This window comes from Diabrotica virgifera, chromosome 10 (assembly GCF_917563875.1).
Source record: "Diabrotica virgifera virgifera chromosome 10, PGI_DIABVI_V3a".
Taxonomy (NCBI): domain Eukaryota; kingdom Metazoa; phylum Arthropoda; class Insecta; order Coleoptera; family Chrysomelidae; genus Diabrotica; species Diabrotica virgifera.
Window position 1 is genome coordinate 112,418,783 of NC_065452.1, and position 18,692 is coordinate 112,437,474.

Consider the following 18,692-nt stretch of genomic DNA (forward strand, 5'->3'; position numbering starts at 1 on the left):
TTACCGGATTCCCAAAATATCATTTTTTTTTTATTTAAATAATGTTCAGAACACGCCTTCGCCATAGAATTTAAAAAAATCCCGAATTTGTAAAAAATAATTTTTACTTTTTTTTTCTGTGAATTTGATGGCCTTGGCCGAGCCAATTAGCCAGACATTTAATTTTTACTTAAATTAGGAAATCTTATTAGAGCACTTTTCTAATAAATATGTTCTAATATGTACTAAATTACATATTTTCCATCGTTTTTGCCTCATATTAGCAGTAATTTTTGTTAAATATCTTAAGAATTTCTCAAACTCTCAAATATGTCAATTTTACTTAGTAAGCCATGATTGCTTAGGTTGCCATGGAATTTGTTTGACGTTTATAGTTAAATAAGTAAATTGGCCAGTTCATAATGCCACTTATAAGCAAAGAGGACAGAATATTAATGAAATATTACCGTGAAAAATATAATTATGGTGCAAGAAAAATTATAAATGCATTTCCTGAGAAAAATTGGCATATTACGATAGGAACGATAGGAAAGTTCCTAAGATATCTAAGGGAAACCCATGGATCTATTGAACATAAAAGTGGAAGAGGACGGAAGCGAAGCTCAAGAACTGAAGAAAATATTGCTAGAGTAAGGGTTGTTTTAGAAAATTTGCAACCTGGCTAATCTGTTGGAACAAGGAAAATCGCAAAAGAAACTAGGATTTCCCGCACATCAGTTCTAAGAATCATTAAAGATGATTGCCATCTTAAAGTATTTAAAAAAGTTTACTGTCAAAGATTTACTGCCAATGTAAAAAAAATGACTGGAAAGATGTAATTTGCTAGATACTAAAAAGATTTCGCTCTCGTGAAGAGATTAGAAAAATATGGTTTTCAGATGAAAAAATGTTTTATTTACGACCTCATAAAAATACCCAAAATAATAGGGTGTATTCTGACGTACAATTTAAGAGAGAAATTCCTCTAGGGCATCTTTTAATTGAAAACGTCATTTCTCAAAACGTGTAATGGTCTCTGTTGCAGTATCCATGTTGGGAAAATCTCGTCTGATTTTGTTGATGCCGGGGTAAAACTTAATTCAGAAACATATAAAGAACAAATCTTGCAGCACCTATTATCTGAAATTGAAGGTGTCTGTTAAGATTATACTTTCCAGCAGGATGGCCCTCATTCGCAAACTTCCCACAATACAAGGATATTCTTGAGTGAAGATTGTCCGGACTATATTGAGCCAGAGATGTGGCCACCTAACAGCCCAGAATTAAATCCCAAATTTTCGAAAAACATTTGTAGACGGACTATAATTTGAAACCATCGAACAGCTCAAAGAAAGAATGTAGTTTGTTTGGAACAATTTTGAACAGAGTGTAATAAATGGGGCTCCCAATTTATGGCGCAGACGACTTCAAGAAGTGGTAAACAATAATGGTGGCCACATTAATAATATTTTAGTCTAAGTTTTAAAATTATTAAACTGTTTTCATAAATGTGTTGTTTAAATGTTATATTTTCCTAATTATTTAATAAAGAAAAAATGATATTTTGCGAATCCGGTAATTTTAAAAAATTTCCTTTTTACTGAAGTGATCTGGATAGTTAACCTACCAAAAGAGCATATCAGGTCAATTTTAGCTTAGACAGTTTTCATTTGCAACGAGCTCAAATGTACCGTTACATAAAATTTTATGAGTCCGACCCTGTACCTTATTTTTACTTCCAAATTTGCAGTCATGTTGAGGAAATGTTAGACTATTAGCTCTGCAAAAAGAAATTAAATCGCCCAAAACACAAAAGAATTATTTTCAACTAAAAAATGTACTCCTTTATTTCGGCCCACAGTGTATATCAAAATGCGACAGCAAGCGTGAAACTGGCAGATAAAAAGACCAACGCATTTAAAATAAAACGGAAGTGCGACAGGGAGACACAATTTCGTCAAAATTGTTTATAACATTACTAGGCCATATATGTTTAAGAACGCAAATCTGAGTGAAAGAGGAATTAATGTCAACGGAGAAATATTTAGTCACTTAAGGTTCGCTGACGATATTGTTCATTTTGCTGACAGCATCGATAATGCAATATCGCAACTGGAGAAACTATACCTAGCCTCCCTACATGTTGCATTAAAAATCAACCACAAAACACACATCATGACAAATCTTTTGGGTGGCATTCGGCAAGCTGAGTTATGTCGTTAAGTCAGAACTGCCTATGTGTCCCAAAAGAAAAGTCTTTAATCAGTGCGTGTTGCCAGTACTTACATATGGTGCAGAAACTTTAACAGTAACCAAGAAAATAAGAAATAAAATTTGTGTTACACAAAGAGCCATGGAACGCTCGATGTTAGGCCTTTCTCGTAGGGATCGGATTACGAACAAGGAAATAAGACGGAGAACAGGAGTGACCGATGCCATTGAAAGAATTATGACCCTAAAGTGGAACTGGGCTGGGCACATAGCTAGAATGTCGGATAACAGATGGACACAGCGAATAATACACTGGAGACCAAGTCAAGAAGCATATTGAAGTAGAGGTCGTCCGCCAACAAGATGGTCTGATGACATACAAGGGATCGACAAAAATTGGATGCAAACAGCACAAAACAGGAATACATGAGGGCGACTTATATCCAGCAGTGGATAGATCCGAGTTAAATGATGGTGATGATAATACATACATCTTATATCTGGTCGGTCATAAGTCATAAGTATCCATGTTTGGAACAATTTTTATGGCATCTCCCTTCATAAGTACCCTTTGTCGTGTGTGATCTGTATCAGTTTGTTGATGTTGGCTAAATTGACAACTTAAATTTTGATCTTCTCTTTTTGTGTTTATGACTCCTTCATCGTTTCAATATATGTCTCTAGTCGTCACCACTGGCGAAGCGTCCATGTAACCACTGTTACCATTGGTAACAGTTAAAAATCTTGCAAATAAATATTTTATGACCACTGTGAAATAATTCCATTTTATTTTTTTTTTCAATAGAAATATGAGTGTTAATAGTAATTCACTAAAAAGCCAACTAGACGCACAAAAATATCGGCGAATTTATGCGACTCGGTGGCAGGTTAATGTTACCACTTTTAAATGTGTATACAAATGAAGGTCCATCGGCTATCGGTCGGACGGTCGGAATATTTACGTAAGGAATCCAAATCTATAATAAAAAATAGGGGTTTCATCCATTATTTAAGATCTTAAAGTTACCCCCCATCCACCTCCAGGGTATGGAGTAGAGGTTCGTGTTAATATATGACCAAAATGAGATGTTTTCCTATTTTTAACAGTTTTTAGTAACTCTCTGTTCTTGTTGACTATTCTCAATAGCAGATATAGGTAGCGAGTTACTAAAGTATTTTAAAAGAAATTATTGAAGAAAATTACATAATATACCTACAACAATTTATATTTTGTGTCAAAAAGATTTAGTTAGTTTAAATGTTTTTTAAAAGCCCTATTCTAAATATCCTGTGGTACCGTATCTGAGCATTTTTAAGTACTTTATAGTAGAATATTATGTCAAGGTCAAGGTACTTTGACCAATAGTTATAATTAATTATTCCTATATTTTTATACAACATTGTTTTCATTTATGTTGCTATCGTAAATACAAAAGTAATAATAAATGTAAATTCAATTAATGATTGGTCTAAGTACCTTAAGTTATATTTTGTACAACACGTTACACTCTAACTAGAAACACATATTAATTGAGAATAATACCTGAAATAATGATGATATAAATCATTGTCACCTTTGTTCATGTATCGAAATATTTTTTCTCCATACAAGGTATTTTTCAATCTATTAATAGCCTTATTGGTTAATTATTTAATCAATAAAATGAATCCGGTCGTATAAAGTGTCTGTTAATAAAGAATATCTAAAAGTGGAAATGAGAGAATACAATAATGTGAAGGGAAATATTTTGACCGTCACTGAAGGCAGAGGAAAATCGAGAAATGAAAAATATGCTATTGATTATCTCCAAAAAGGAAGCTAAAACGAACTAGGACATTAAAAGGGGTTTTATTATTTCATATGTTCAATGGACCCCCAAATATAAAAAAACCGCGGAGTGCTACCTTTTATAGGGGTGTGTTTTGAGAAAAGGGTGAATTAGTCCCTATGCATTCTCTACATTTTTTGTACATATACTTATATCTACAGAAAAGTTGTTCAAAATTTATCGAAATGTCACTTTAAGAAGTTAAAAATATTTTTTTTACAAAAATATATTCAAAAAACGACGCAAAAATACATGAAAGAATGCGTTTGATTGTGTTTTTTGTCACATAACTTTTTTCACCGGGATACAGGTATAGACATTGCTTAACACAAGCATCACACTTTGATGAACCATATTGGTTACCATTAGTGCTAGAATCGTTTACAACAGACCATTTTAAAGTACAGAAAATGAGCTTTCTTTCTTATTTAGCAATGTATATGCTGAACTGTACAAGAATCGAAGTTACAACCTTTTCTGTCGATGTATATGTACTACAAGTGCACAGAATTCACCCTAGTGCAAATGGACTAATTTATCTCTTTCTCAAAGAAGCACCCCTTTGAAACAATAAAACACCGTTGTAACGTAACGTAAACATTGTAGCTCCTTTCTAAAGTACATAATCAATAGCCTAAAGAATAATAAAAGGTACTTACATCAAGTAAAAGAGTAGACCGATAGGCCATATCATATCAGTGATATAGGTAAATCGAAGTTTACTCAAGATCAATAAACCGAAGAGCAAAACAATCGATAAAAGACATTGGGGACCATTTTTGATCCATAGCCACATTAAAAGTAAACATCAATAAGATACTCTTATGCATTTTTTAACTATAAAAAAGAACGAAATAATTATAGGATTCACAACCGTAGAATGGGAAATCACAATGGTTTGTATTTTGTTAAACACCTCATTAAATCTTCTTCTCCTTTATCCTGTTTGCTTCTATTCCTGGACAAAGGCGTCCTCATGACTTCTCCATTTTTCTCTGTTTTATGCTATTTGATGACAGTCTCTTCTCATTTTTGCTTTGATGTCGCCTTATTACCGTAGTTTTCTATTGCGACTAAGTTCTCGTGGTTTCCATTGTACAATGTTTCTCGTCTATCTTTCGTTGTCCTATCGTGTCACGTGTCCTGCCCAGCTCCATTTAATTTGCACAACTCTTCCAATTACATGTTCCACCTTCGTCCTACTAGTCTAGTCGCAACATAGGGGGTCCCGTGGACACTTTCAGTTCGTCGCGATTTGATGGTGGTATTATAGGTTTTTTGGGTCGCTAAACCCAATGGAAGTTGTCTGGAAGCCCAAATGTGGGGCGTTTAATTGTTATTAACAGATTATGGTAAAATTAGGTGTTTTTCAGGAATTATTAGAAGCCCTGTAAATAAATTGATAGTGTTAAGATCTTCTCTGGTGTATTTTTGGTCGCTGAATCGAATGCGACTAGTCGCGATTACTCAAAATATGTTCTTATTTTGTTAATAACAAAATAATAGTTTATTCGCCGAAAAGCTCGAAATGCGCTATCTACAGCAAGTTTGTAGTTTTTTCATAGTATTTTTATATGCTAAATCGATTGCCGCTAGTCGTGATAGCTTAAATCACGTTCCGACTTTGTTATTAATAAATTATTGCAAAAATAACGGTTTATAGTACGTTCACTCACGGTTTTTGCTCTAAATTTTAAAAAACCTCTTGGATCGACATGAAATTTGGCATACACGTAGCTAAAATGTCAAATAAAACATGTGATATTGTGCCGATGTCTGCTTTTACCCTGGGGGTGAGTTTCACCCCTTTTCGGGGGTGAAAAAACCTTTAAAATAAGTCTGGAAGTGGATAAACTGATTAATTCTAAGCAACTTTTGTTCTATACAGTTTTTTCACTAAGTCGATACTTTTCAAGTTATTTGGCTGTTTTGTTGAAAAATAAACATATTCACTCGTAAATAATTCGAAAAGTATTGACTTAGTAAAAAAACTGTATAGAACAAACGTTGCTTAGAATTAATCAGTTTATCCAATTCCGGAGTTATTTTAAAGGTTTCTTCTTTCACCCCCGAAACGGGGTGAAACTCACCCCAGAGTAAAAGCACACATCGGCACAATATCACTTGTTTTATTTGACATGTTAGCTACGTGCATGCCAAATTTTATGTCATTCCAAGTGGTTTTTTAAAATTTAGAGCAAAAACCGTGAGTAAACTTACTATAAACCGTTATTTTTGCAATAATTTATTAATAACAAAGTCGGAACGTGGTTTAAGCTATCACGACTGGTGTCATTCGATTTAGCGTATAAAAATACTACGAAAGGACTACAAACTTGCTGTAGATAACGCATTTCGAGCTTTTCGGCGAATAAACTATTATTTTGTTATTAACAAAATAAGAACACATTTTGAGTAATCGCGACTAGTCGCATTCGATTCAGCGACCAAAAATACACCAGAGAAGACCTTAACACTATTAATTTATTTACAGGGCTTCTAATAATTAAAGAAAAGAAAATAAACGTTTTCGTTTTGATTCAATTCGAGTCTCTTGGCATCCTCTGACACCGTGTTTCGGGGTCTACCCTTTTTCAAAGAGGCTTTCCAAGGTGACTGAATTAAACCATAACGAAACGAAGAAGAACTGCATATATTAAAATATTTGCAGCGGAGTGTGGTTAGACTCTCCTCTAACGGGGAATGACGAAATGAGTGAAAATAATTTCGACCACGAGTCAGTATTCTGTTAACCGAGATACAATAGTACCAAGCGGCGCCGCTAGGAGAACACTCCAATAATGCGTCTCAGATTACTTTAATGAAATGTGGTCATTTTGTACTCTAAACCGAGTAAGGTATGAAAAAGAAAAGAAAATAATCGTTTTCGTTTTGATTCAATTCGAATCAAAACGAATTACGTGGTCGAAATTATTTTCACTCATTTCTTCTAATAATTCCTCAAAAACATCTAATTTTACCATAATTTGTTAATAACAATTAAACGCACCACATTTGGGCTTCCAGACCACTTCCATTGGTTCCAGCGACCCAAAAAACCTATAATACCACCATCAAATCGCGGCGAAGTAAAAGTGTCCACGGGACCCCCTATGTTGCGACTAGACTGTACCTCGCGCGTCCTCGTTTAGTATAATATGATCTCTCAGAAAAACTGCCAACACAGCTCGTTCGGTGGCCCTCTGTGTTGTTCTTAATCTATTGACAACTCTGTAAGTATCACGGTCCCCGTTCCATAAGTCATAGCTGGTAGAATACAACTGTTGAATTCACTTTTCTTTAAATTTATTGGTAATACCAATAAAACAACATCCTTTCAACACAACATCGAGTCTTTCTATTGCTGTTTAAGTCATTCGTATTCTTTTAGTGATCTAGTATTAAAACCTTTACGAAATCTCGCTTGTTCAACAGGTTTGTAACTATCGAACTTATTTGAAAGTTTGCTGTTAATTATTTTGGTAAGAAGTTTGTATGGATGTGCTAACGCTTACTGCTCTGTAATTTTCGATTTTGTGGTTGTCTTTTTTCTTGTGTAGTATAAGTACCTGCGCATTTTGCAAAGAGACTGGAATAGCATCCTCAAAAGAGAGCTATTTGTTCATCAGGATTTTAACTGCTTCACAAAGTAATTGGACTACCCCCAGCTGTAATCACTCTTTTTGTTACTCCGTCGTATCCAGGAGCTTTTCCATTTTTCATCTGTTGTAAGTCATTTTTAACTTCCTTGTTAGTAATTTCTGGTAGTGTTTCAGATCCTACATTTACTGTTCATCGTTCTTTATCGTGGTTTTCGGATTTTACTGGACGAGTATAATTTGTGCAGTATTCTTAACAATATTTACCTATTATCTGATTTTTCTTACTTATCTATAGTGATTCCATTCTTGGCTTTTAGCTGATCTATTTGTTGACTCTCTTTGCAGTTTCGAGTTTTTAACACTTTCATACTCTTGTTTTTCTCTATAATTTTTCAATCTTTCCGGTATTGTTGTCTCCGATGTCGTGTCTTATTATTTTTCCTATTGCCTTATTTGGTTTTATTCTAGTGAATTTCGATCCATGCATTCTCCTTAATCATCTGTTGTGTTTCTGTCGTTAATTTATTACTTTTCGGTTTTGTATCGGCTCACTACATTACCTCTCATTATAAGTAAACGTCCGTTCACTTATAATTTATTAGTGTAATTATTACGGGCTTTCGAAACGTCGTTATAAAGCCGGGATCCAATGGAGTGTGGCGTGGCAATCTTCAGCAGTTTACGTCGGCAAGGAGAAATAGAAAATATATAATAGTGAAAAGAAAGGAGAGCACGGTTGGCCTCCCTCATTACTGTAAAATTGATAAATATTTACTTATTGATAAATTCGTTCGGACCATTCTGATGGAGCTTGTCTCCTCGAGTATTGAGGGTACACCACAAGTGTTGGCGCTTGAAATTTTAGTAAGTTGCTTAATTCATACAATGATAAAAATTCCAACACAACGTAGTTAAACCACTCCATAGTAAAATTACCACAACATTGACCGTATCAATCACTAGCCGCCGAGTCGGAAGGGTCTGTATCCGCTTCTGATTCCTGTGAACCGTGTTCATTTACCTACAAACGACGTGAGAGTTCACGTCACTTGGCGCCGGCGTTAAAAATAGGGTTTGGTTCTTGCCCAAGGGTCGTAAATCATCAATTTTGTGGGAAATAACGCTATTTCACGTTGTGTTTTTTCCCCGTCTTTAGTTTTTATCTTTTTCTATTACTTATTTTTTATTGCTCTAGGGGTGTCACCTCACGTTCCTTTGGATCCCAGCTTAATGTATATGAAATATCGGGGATATGTGAAATATAGCAGTGTAAAAACACTAGAAACGCAATATTCCCTAAACAAAAAATCTATGCAGACAAACTTATTTACTATGTATTTACAATATTTTCAAATTGTTTATCTTACTGAAGAAAAAATGATGATACATAAAACAATTTAACATTTTTAAAATAAACATAGTTTCAAAAGTTAATATGCATCACTTAAAATTATGCTCATTTTCATAATTGATTTTTTCATGAACAGATTAACGGATTCCGCTAATTTTTTTATTGTACATATTAGATTTTTCTTTGGTATTTACACACTTGGGCAAATGTTTTTTCAAATTTCTTGTTTGTAATTATACCGGCTGAAAGAAAAGAAATGTTTTTCTTATGTTAAGTTTGAGACACCTTGTAGGAAGGACAAGGTACAAGTGTGAGTATACATCGAAATCGTATTGTAGTCTTATGTTTTGTGAATATGTATTTTGTTTTTTGAATGTCCCTGATATCTTTCGAAACAAAAAAATAGACGGTTTTATTCTTTAACATTTGTTTTCTGAAACAAAAGTTTGAAACACCCTGTAGGGAGGAAATGGTACAAAGGTGGGTATATATCGAAATTATGTTGTAGTCTTATATTTTGTTAACATTTTATTTTTTTATTTTTTCTGATATCTTTAATAACAAAAAAACTAGACGATTTTACTCTTTAATATGTGTTTTAACTGACCATATGCGATACGTGCGGAGACCATGTCTTATCATATACTAAGATGAAATTATTTCCTATAAATAGTACGAAAGGAACAAAGTGTTCAAAGAAATAATGTCTGTGATATGTACCTCTCACTATTTAAAAAGCCTCCACGTAGACACCAAATCCGTACTTACACTCAAGGAAATTCCACCCTAAAACATCACAGAGCCTCCATTAAACAATCTCGTCTCTCGTTATGTTGCGCTCTGCATACCGCTCACTTAGTCGACAAATAACTCTCAAAGTGTCAACCAGAATTGTTAATGTTAGGTGCCTTTCTGTTTTTCGAGTTTTGTTAACTGTTTTTTTTTTATTGTCAATTAAGTTTTGTTTCAGTTAAACACGTCAAATTAAAGAATAAAACTGTTTTATTTTTTTCGTATCTAAAGATATCAGGGACAAAAAAAAAACAAAATGTTCACGAAACATAAAACTAAAATAAGATTTCGATGTATATCCACATTTATACCTTGTCCTCTCTACAGGGTGTCTCAAACTTAACATAGAAAAACATTATTTTCATCCATCCAGGTATAAGTACAAAAAAGAAGTTTGAATAAACCTTTGCCGAAGTGTGTAAATACCAAAGAAAAATCTAACATAATACGGAATCCGTTAATCTTTTCATGAAAAAATCTACTATGAAAATGAACATAATTTTAAGTGATTTATAACTTTTGAAACTATGTGTATTCACATCTCTTTGAAAAATACGGATTATTTTTGTTGGAGGAAATTAATTTTGGTAGTTTTAAGATTTTTTGACAGGATATGAGGAAAGTATTTAGTTCTATTCCTTATTTGTTAAAAAGGCTACGACATCAAAGGTGCAATATAGGTAGCGTTGCCCAGTTTCAAATTGGTGACCTCGGTTTGGAAATTACTCCAACGCCTATTTATAATAAACAATACATATATAGATAAAAATTCCAAAATGAGTACCAATATTGGTAAGATTCAAAATATAGACTTAATCTTTGTGTGATTTCTAGATTTAGTATAACGGATTGTATAATGCCACAATCACAGTAACATACATACAAACTACATCAAACATACTAGCAGTTTATTTATTGATTACTCTAATCAGTAAATATTTAGTTTTTTTATTATTTTTAGATGTTGTAGCTTTAATTTCATTATAATATGATTTGACTCAAGTTACTGTTGAAATTTGGCTTAAAGTATAGAGGTGGTCACGGGCGACAAAGCCCGCACACTACCCGATAATCACCACTTAATTTTTATCTTATTGTACCTATATTTTGCGTTTTTTCTTCTCTTCCCTAGTACGTCAATTTGTCTCGGGGGCCGGAGAAAATTTGCCTGGTATGTACTTATTCTCTACCATAACACCCAAAAAACACCACCCACAATTACTATTCATATATGTGATAAGTACAATATGGAACAGCATAAATTATAATACAAATTCTAAAATCAAAAAATTTAATAGAATACTCAATTGGGTTTATATTTATAGTTTTTAAAATTTTGTTCAAAATTTACTATAAATATCTATAATTTTTTTAGTCTTGTATAGGGAGGGGTATTTTCAGTGTTAATTATTAATTCAAGAATTATAAGCAGCACTAATGTTTTCACGGTGCGGGACCATAAAAGACGCCGAACAATTATTAATCTAAGTAAATTAAGTAAAAACCTCTTCGTGCAGTACACATACTAACTGATACTATAACGAATAACTATAATAATGTTCTGAAACTGTTTTCTTGTGGCATATCAAGTTAAATATTGTATTTATATGGGATTAAGCCACAATTGATTGTAGATGGATTCGACCATTACAAGATGGAAATTTATTTTAACTAACAATAAAACGCTGAAAACTTTTCGTTTGCAATGCTTCCACAAAATGTATTACAAGTTAATGTCACTACACCTGTTTCGGCAGGTGTAGGTCTACACTTTAAACTCTCCAGCTGAATAGGTTGAGGAGTGGGGAGTTGTTTATATCTTTATTTTAAATATGAAGAATTTGAAACCGTTTTTAAAGGTATGATTATGATTTAGAAGGTGAAGTGCGTACGTAGAATCTGTTTTTTTTATTATTCAAAGCTGTTTGTGTTCTGCTATACGTTAGTCAAAGGTTCTACCAGTTTGACCGATGTAAGTTTTTGGACAGTCACCACTCACCACTCTTTAAATGCTTTTTCTTTTGGTTCCTATTGTTCTTAATGTATTTGCTTAAGTTGTTGTTTGTTCTGAAAGCTGGTGTTACTTCTTTCTTTTTGTGCGTTTGGCTATTTTTGTTGATATCTTGCCTGTATATGTAATAAAGCAGAAGGTACTGGGCTTTTTCTGTGCTGGTGGGAAGACTAATTCTAGGGCTTTCAACAAAAAAATAAAATTTTAAACCAAAAACTGCATAAGAAAGCCCTGAAATTAATCTTCCCATCGCCACAGAAAAAACCCAGTACCTTCTGCTCTATCACGTATACATACTTTGTATATAGCCACCTCTCTAAATCTAGAGAGGTGGCTTTCTGGCCTATTCCACTGCGACCTTTTCAGATCTATTGTGGTCCTCTAGTCCTAGATAACATTATCTAGCCTGACTATTTTTAAAAAGTCTAATAGCTGCGAGACTGAACCTTCCATGTAGCTATTTGCCGTTGGATTTTGTTCTCCTAATGGAAAAAACCGCACATTTGCCAGACTGTCACAATGACATAAAATGTGCTCTGCTGTTTCTTCTTCCAGGTGACAGAATCTGCACAGGTCATGATCTGCCAATCCCATCAGCTTTAAGTGTCTATTCAGCTTACAGTGCCCTGTTAGCAGACCTACTATGGCTTTGACTGTTTTCCTGTCTTTGCTTATTAGGTCTGCCGTAAATTTTGGCGAATGTTCTGTAATGAACTGTTTCGCCTGTCTTTGACTTGGTGAATTCCTCCACCATTCCAAATATTTGTGAGCTACCCACTTTCTTGTAGCCGTTCTTGTAACTGCCTTTGCAACGCCGCAGAAGGGTTCCGGTCCAACGAATGGCATTGGTGTGCTTTGTTTTGCCATTTCATCTGCTTTTTCATTGCCCTTATGACCCTCGTGCCCCGGTACCCAGGCTACCGTAACCTTGCTACGATCTCCTAGTTTATTTAGGGCACTCACACAATCCCATACTAGCTTAGAATTGACCTCTACAGAATTGAGTGCCTGCCTACAGATTGCGCTGCCTGACTATCTGTGAAGATGGCAACTGAACGGAACGTTCTTTTCTGCCTTTCTATTTCTTCCACGCAGTGATGGATTGCCGTTATTTCCGCCTGGAAAACTGTGACATCCTTTGATAGACTAACCGGGAACTGAATTCCTTGATTTGTCCCTACTATGCCGGCTCCTACACCTTCCGATGTTTTTGAGCCATCAGTGTACCAGGTAGCAACAGCCTGTATGGGTACACTTTCCTTCCAGTCTTCCCTGCCTGGTATATTAATTTTGAACTTATTGTCAAAGCTATATCTCGTTGCTGTTGCATCGATAGGCTGCCCCATCACAATATCGGCTTTTAGCTCTTCGATTAGCTTTCTATTGTCAGCACCATGCACCTGGCTTATATGTGGCTGACCATGGATTAACCTGTGCATCACTGATCTGGCTTCGCCCTGCACAAAGATATGAAGTGGTGGTAGATTCAGTAGGACTTCCAGCGCTACTGTAGGAGTGGTTTTTATGGCCCCCGTAATACACAGGCATGCTAGCTTTTGTGTATTACCTAGCAGCCTTATTGCTCCCACTTGCTGCGTCTTTGTCCACCACGTCACCGAGCCGTAGGTTATCATGGGTCTAATAACCCTTGTGTATAACCATAGTCATTTTGGGGGTAAGCCCCCAATTCTTACCAAACATTCTTCTACATCTGCCCAAGGATATAGTAGCTTTTCGTGTGGTTTTTAGGATGTGAGTATTCCATGTAAGCCTATGATCAAAATAAACACCAAGGCATTTTGTTTCTTTGGCAAATGAAATCACGTGTATAGGCAAGATATCAACAAAAATAGCCAAACACATAAAAAAGAAAGGAATAACACCAGCTTTCAGAACAAACAACAACTTAAGCAAATACATTAAGAAAAATAGGAGCCAAAAGAAAAAGCAATTATAGAATGGTGTAAAACTGGAATGTGGTGACTGTCCAAAAACTTACATCGATGAAACTGGCAGAACCTTTGACAAATGTATAGCAGAACACAAACGGGCTTTCAATAACAGAAAAACATACTTTTAGGCACTTCACCTTCTAGATCATAATCTTTCTTTAATGAACAGTTTCAAATTCTTCATATTCAAAATAAAGGCCTCAAACTATATTTATTAAAATCTATGGAAATCAATAAATTAAAAATGCAGATATAATTCAGTGGTCATTTGCCAAAAGCAGTTATGTCCATTTTTGGTACTTTTTCCACGACGGCCATAAAATTACAGTTTTTTCTTATATGTCAACTCGCATAAATAGCTGTATAAACATTAAACTCAAAACCAAATATATTTCTAAAACTGTGATTTTATGGACATCGTGGACATTTGAATTTGAATTTGCGAAAAATATCGAAAGTGGGCATATCAGCTTATGGCAAACGGCCACTCAATTCTGAATGACCAACTTGAGGCAAACAGCTCCTCACTCCTCAACCAATTCAGTTTGAGACTTTACAAGTGCAGTCACATGGTAAAATACATCACTTGAGAAAGCCATTCTGCCGAAACAGCTGTAGTGACATTAACTTGTAATACATTTTGTGTAAGTATTGAAAACAAAAGTTTTCTGTGTTTTATTGTTAGACAATTGATTGTAGTAAAAATTACATCTTTAACTCATATTTGAAGTTTATTAAAGAGACTATTTAAGAATTGTGTGAAAATTGATACGAACTATAATTAACACATTCTTATAAGAAATCTACTAACCTACCGAGCGGACAGGATTCAGAAAACATTTTAGTACCATAGATCATTTGCACACCGTAAGAACACTAATAGAAAACTGTACCAAGTGTAATGTTCTAATTGATATGGCATTTGTGGATTTTCAAAAAGCATTCGACTCCATCACGAATCTCTAGAAAACAGACGTATAGATTCAAGATACACTAGTGTGATTAAAAACATAATACATATATGAAAATGCCACCATGCAAATAAAGTGTGGACGAAAGCACAAAAACGAATTCTTTAAAACTACAACGACGAGTAGAACAAGGAGACACCATTTCACCCAAACTATTCACACTTGCGCTAGAAGACATTTTTAAGAAATTAGAATGGAACAACAGGAGTATAAACATCGACGGATCATACTTTAACCATTTGAGATTTGAAGGTGACGTAGTTTTAATAGCAGATAATATCCAAGAACTAAATGAAAGATTCTTCTTCTTGAGCCTGTTTTGGACAAAGGCATCCCCATGACCTCTCCACTCTTCTCTGTTCTGTTCAATGTGGTGCCAGTTTCTCCCTATTTTGGCTTTGATGTCGTCTAGCCATCGTTTTTGTGGTCCTCCTCTACTACGACTGTGGTCGAGTGGTCTCCAATGTATAAGGTACAATGAAATATTACAACAATTAAATGAAGTTTCCGGCAAAATGAGCAAAAACAGCACAGAAAATATTATAATTGAAGACGAAAAAAAAGAAGGGACAGAACGAGATGGTTGAATGACGTGGAAGACGACCTGAAAACCATGAATATAAGACGATAGAGGAGAAGAGCACAAGAGATTCCTGAATGGAAGGACATAGCCAGACAGTCCAAGGCCCATCCAGGGTTATAGTGCCAAAAGAATAAGAAGAAGACTTAAAAATGAGCTACATTAAAACAAAAATAATGAGCCAGGACCAGGCAAATACAACGATACAAAATCGTACCATAGAAAATTTTGAACATTATCTACAATTATCTGGTCCATGTCGTCAAACTGGGAAAACCAAATCAAGATACTGCAATTAAAAAAAAACACAACTGGCATTCGGTAAACTAGCATATATCTTGAAAAACACCTCCATTCTAGTGATGTTGAAAAAGTAACTATTCGTTACAAAGTACTCGTTACTTACGAATACCGAAAGTAATGATTACTATACAGAGAGGTAAATCGTTACTTTTATTACTCTGATTACTTCGTACCAATCGTATCAGAGCGAGTAACGACTATTGTATCTACTTTGATTACTCTGATTACTTCGTTACAGAATACAAAAGTAACAAAAGTAATCATAGTAATCAAATCATTTTTATCCCTTAAACTTAAACAGATCGGTGAAGGTCGTTGTTATATCGGAATACCTATACAAAATACCTACCTACTGAGAAATACAATTCTCGATATGATTACCGGTACTCAAATACAAAAGTAATCATAGTAATCAAAGTAACCAATACTGGAATGATCACTTTATACAAAATACCTACCTACTGTGAAATACGATTCTCGATATGATTACCGGTACTCAAATACAAAAGTAACAAAAGTAATCATAGTAATCAAAGTGACGAATACTGTAAATGATTACTTTATACAAAAGTAATGATTTGTAACGAATACTCGAAAGTAACTATAATCAACATCACTACTCCATTCATATAAACTCAAAGAAAAAAGTGTATACATGCATACACCTACGGCTTGGAGACCGTAGCCCTTAGTAGAAAATCTGCTAAAATACTAGAAACAACGCAATGGGCTATGGAACGATACAGGCTTGGAATATCACTGAGAGGCGAGATTAGAGACACCTAGATAAGACGTGGAAGGAATTACAAAAAGAGGTGGCGCTAGGCCGGTCACATAGCTAGATTTGATGATAACAGGTCAGAAGCATGGGAAAACCTCAAAAGAGATGGATAGATGACGTAAGAGCAGTGGCAGGCAAACAGTGGATTAAATTAGCTCAAGATAGAGAAAGATGGAAGCAATTGAAAGAGACCTACATTCAGAAGTGGATGGAAAATGGTTGACGAAGAATAAGAAAAATAAGTGTGAAAAATAGTATAACCGCCAGAGTTGTTGAGGAAGTTATGTCTTTTCAAAATTCACGGTTAACATACTTGTCCACATGTCCACGGTCTTGTACAGACTGATAATAGCTGTTGCCTACAAAATCGTGGCCATGTAAGTCAACCGCCAATTTTGAAAATACATAACCCCCTCAACAACTTTGGCAATTTAGAATGTAATTGAATAAATTGAATAAATTTTCACACAATTCTTAAATAATCTTTTTTGAAAATGATTTCCGGAGTGGAAACATCAAATATTATAGTCTAACAGCTAGAGCCGAAAAATCATCTTCATAAGTAATATGGAGTTTGGCATGTGAAATGTGTCTATTGTATATTGATAATTATGACCCCTTTCAGGCTGACACCTCAGTGGATACAAGAAGTAACAATAAGGGATAAAAGGAAAGTTACTGTAGTCTCTAAAGGTTTTCACCTCCTATTTTGTTAAACCTCCATCGATTTGCATGAAAATTGGTGACTAGTTAGACCATACTCCAAGAAATAAAAATGATTTGGTGCCAACTTGCACTTTTACCCTGGGGGTGGATACCACCCCTTCTCGGGGGTGAAAACTATTTCATTAAAAATAACCCCACAAATCGATAGAGGGACAAATTATAAGTAAATTTGTTATATCATGTTATTAAAATAAATCAATACTTTTTGAGTTATTAAAGATCAAAGATTTGTCTGTTTAAGAGCACATGCGTGAAGTTAGGGATGATAAAAGAACATATTAATTAATTGTATGTTTCAATATTATAAATTTAGCAAAAGTGTATTCGAATATGTCAAATGTACCCATTATTGGACACCCCCAGTTTCTGGACATATTCAGTTTATATTGATAGAAAAAATTCAATTAAATATCGAAATAATATAAAAATAATATTTTACTAACATACAATTAATTAATATATTCTTTTTATCATCCGTAACTTCACGATTATGCTCTTAAATAGACAAACCTTTGATCTTTATTAACTCAAAAAGTATTGATTTATTTTAATAACATGATATAACAAATTGTACTTAAAATTTATCCCTCTATCTATTTGTGGGGTTATTTTTAATAAAATTGTTTTCACCCTCGGGAAGGGGTGGTATTCACCACCAGGGTAAGAGTGCAAGTTGGCACCAAATCAGTTTTATTTCTTGAAGTATGCTCTAACTAGTAACCAATATTCATGCAAATCGATGGAGGTTTAACAAAATAGGAGGTGAAAACCTTTAATGACGGCACTAACTTTCCCCTTTCATCCCTTATTGCTACCTCCTGTATCCACTGAGGTGTCAGCCTGAAAGGGGTCATAATTGTCAATATACAATGGACACATTTCACAGGAAAAACTCCATATTACTTATGACGATGATTTTTCGGCTCTAGCTCTCCGTCTATTACTTAAAGATGTAATTTTCATTACAGTCAATTGTAGCTTAATCCTATATAAACACAATATTTAACTTAATAATATAACGCAGAAATACAAATTTATTTATCTTCAATAAGCCGTGCAAAAGACAGAACGCGTTGTAGATTGTCCTGTGGTCTTCACAACTTCGAGGTAAAAACTGACATCTATGTTAATTGTGACATATATTTATCCTTTAATACGGTGATTTACACAGTTTGCGGAATTCGCTGAGTTTTTCTCATACTTTCAAAACCTCTAAGTTATCGTTAGTGGTGCCCAATGGGTACCTAAACCTATAGGCCAGGTTAATAAGACAAAAATATACCCTGTTCGTGACACTTCAGCAGCCAGGGTACTGAAGCGTTTTTTCGAAAGGTAATACCTATAAGAACAAATTGTAACTATTTCAGGATATGGCGGCCATTTTTATTTATAAACAATTTAGTGTCAAAAAACGGCCTTTTTTCCTTTTTTTTTTAAATTAATGGAAAACAGTAATACAGGTGTCAAATGAAAGAGCATGAACTAAACTTTCAAACTGTTTTTAAAAAAAGTGAATAAAAATTGATTATTAATAAATAATTGTGCAAAAGCATCGTCAATTTTTCCTTATAAACTTTTTGAATAACTTTTTTCAAAAAAATAAT

General features: G+C 34.3%; 1 protein-coding gene across 5 annotated transcripts in view; it reads left to right on the plus strand.

The window, feature by feature from the left end:
* LOC114336843 (ELAV-like protein 3) overlaps positions 1–18,692 on the plus strand; it is a 270,925-nt gene that overhangs the window by 233,916 nt on the left and 18,317 nt on the right. For all 5 annotated transcript variants that reach the window (XM_028287227.2, XM_050663299.1, XM_050663300.1 and 2 more), the window contains one exon: positions 10,897–10,935. In XM_028287227.2, coding sequence (XP_028143028.1) covers positions 10,897–10,935 — 39 coding nt within the window. The remainder of the gene's footprint in view (positions 1–10,896; positions 10,936–18,692) is intronic.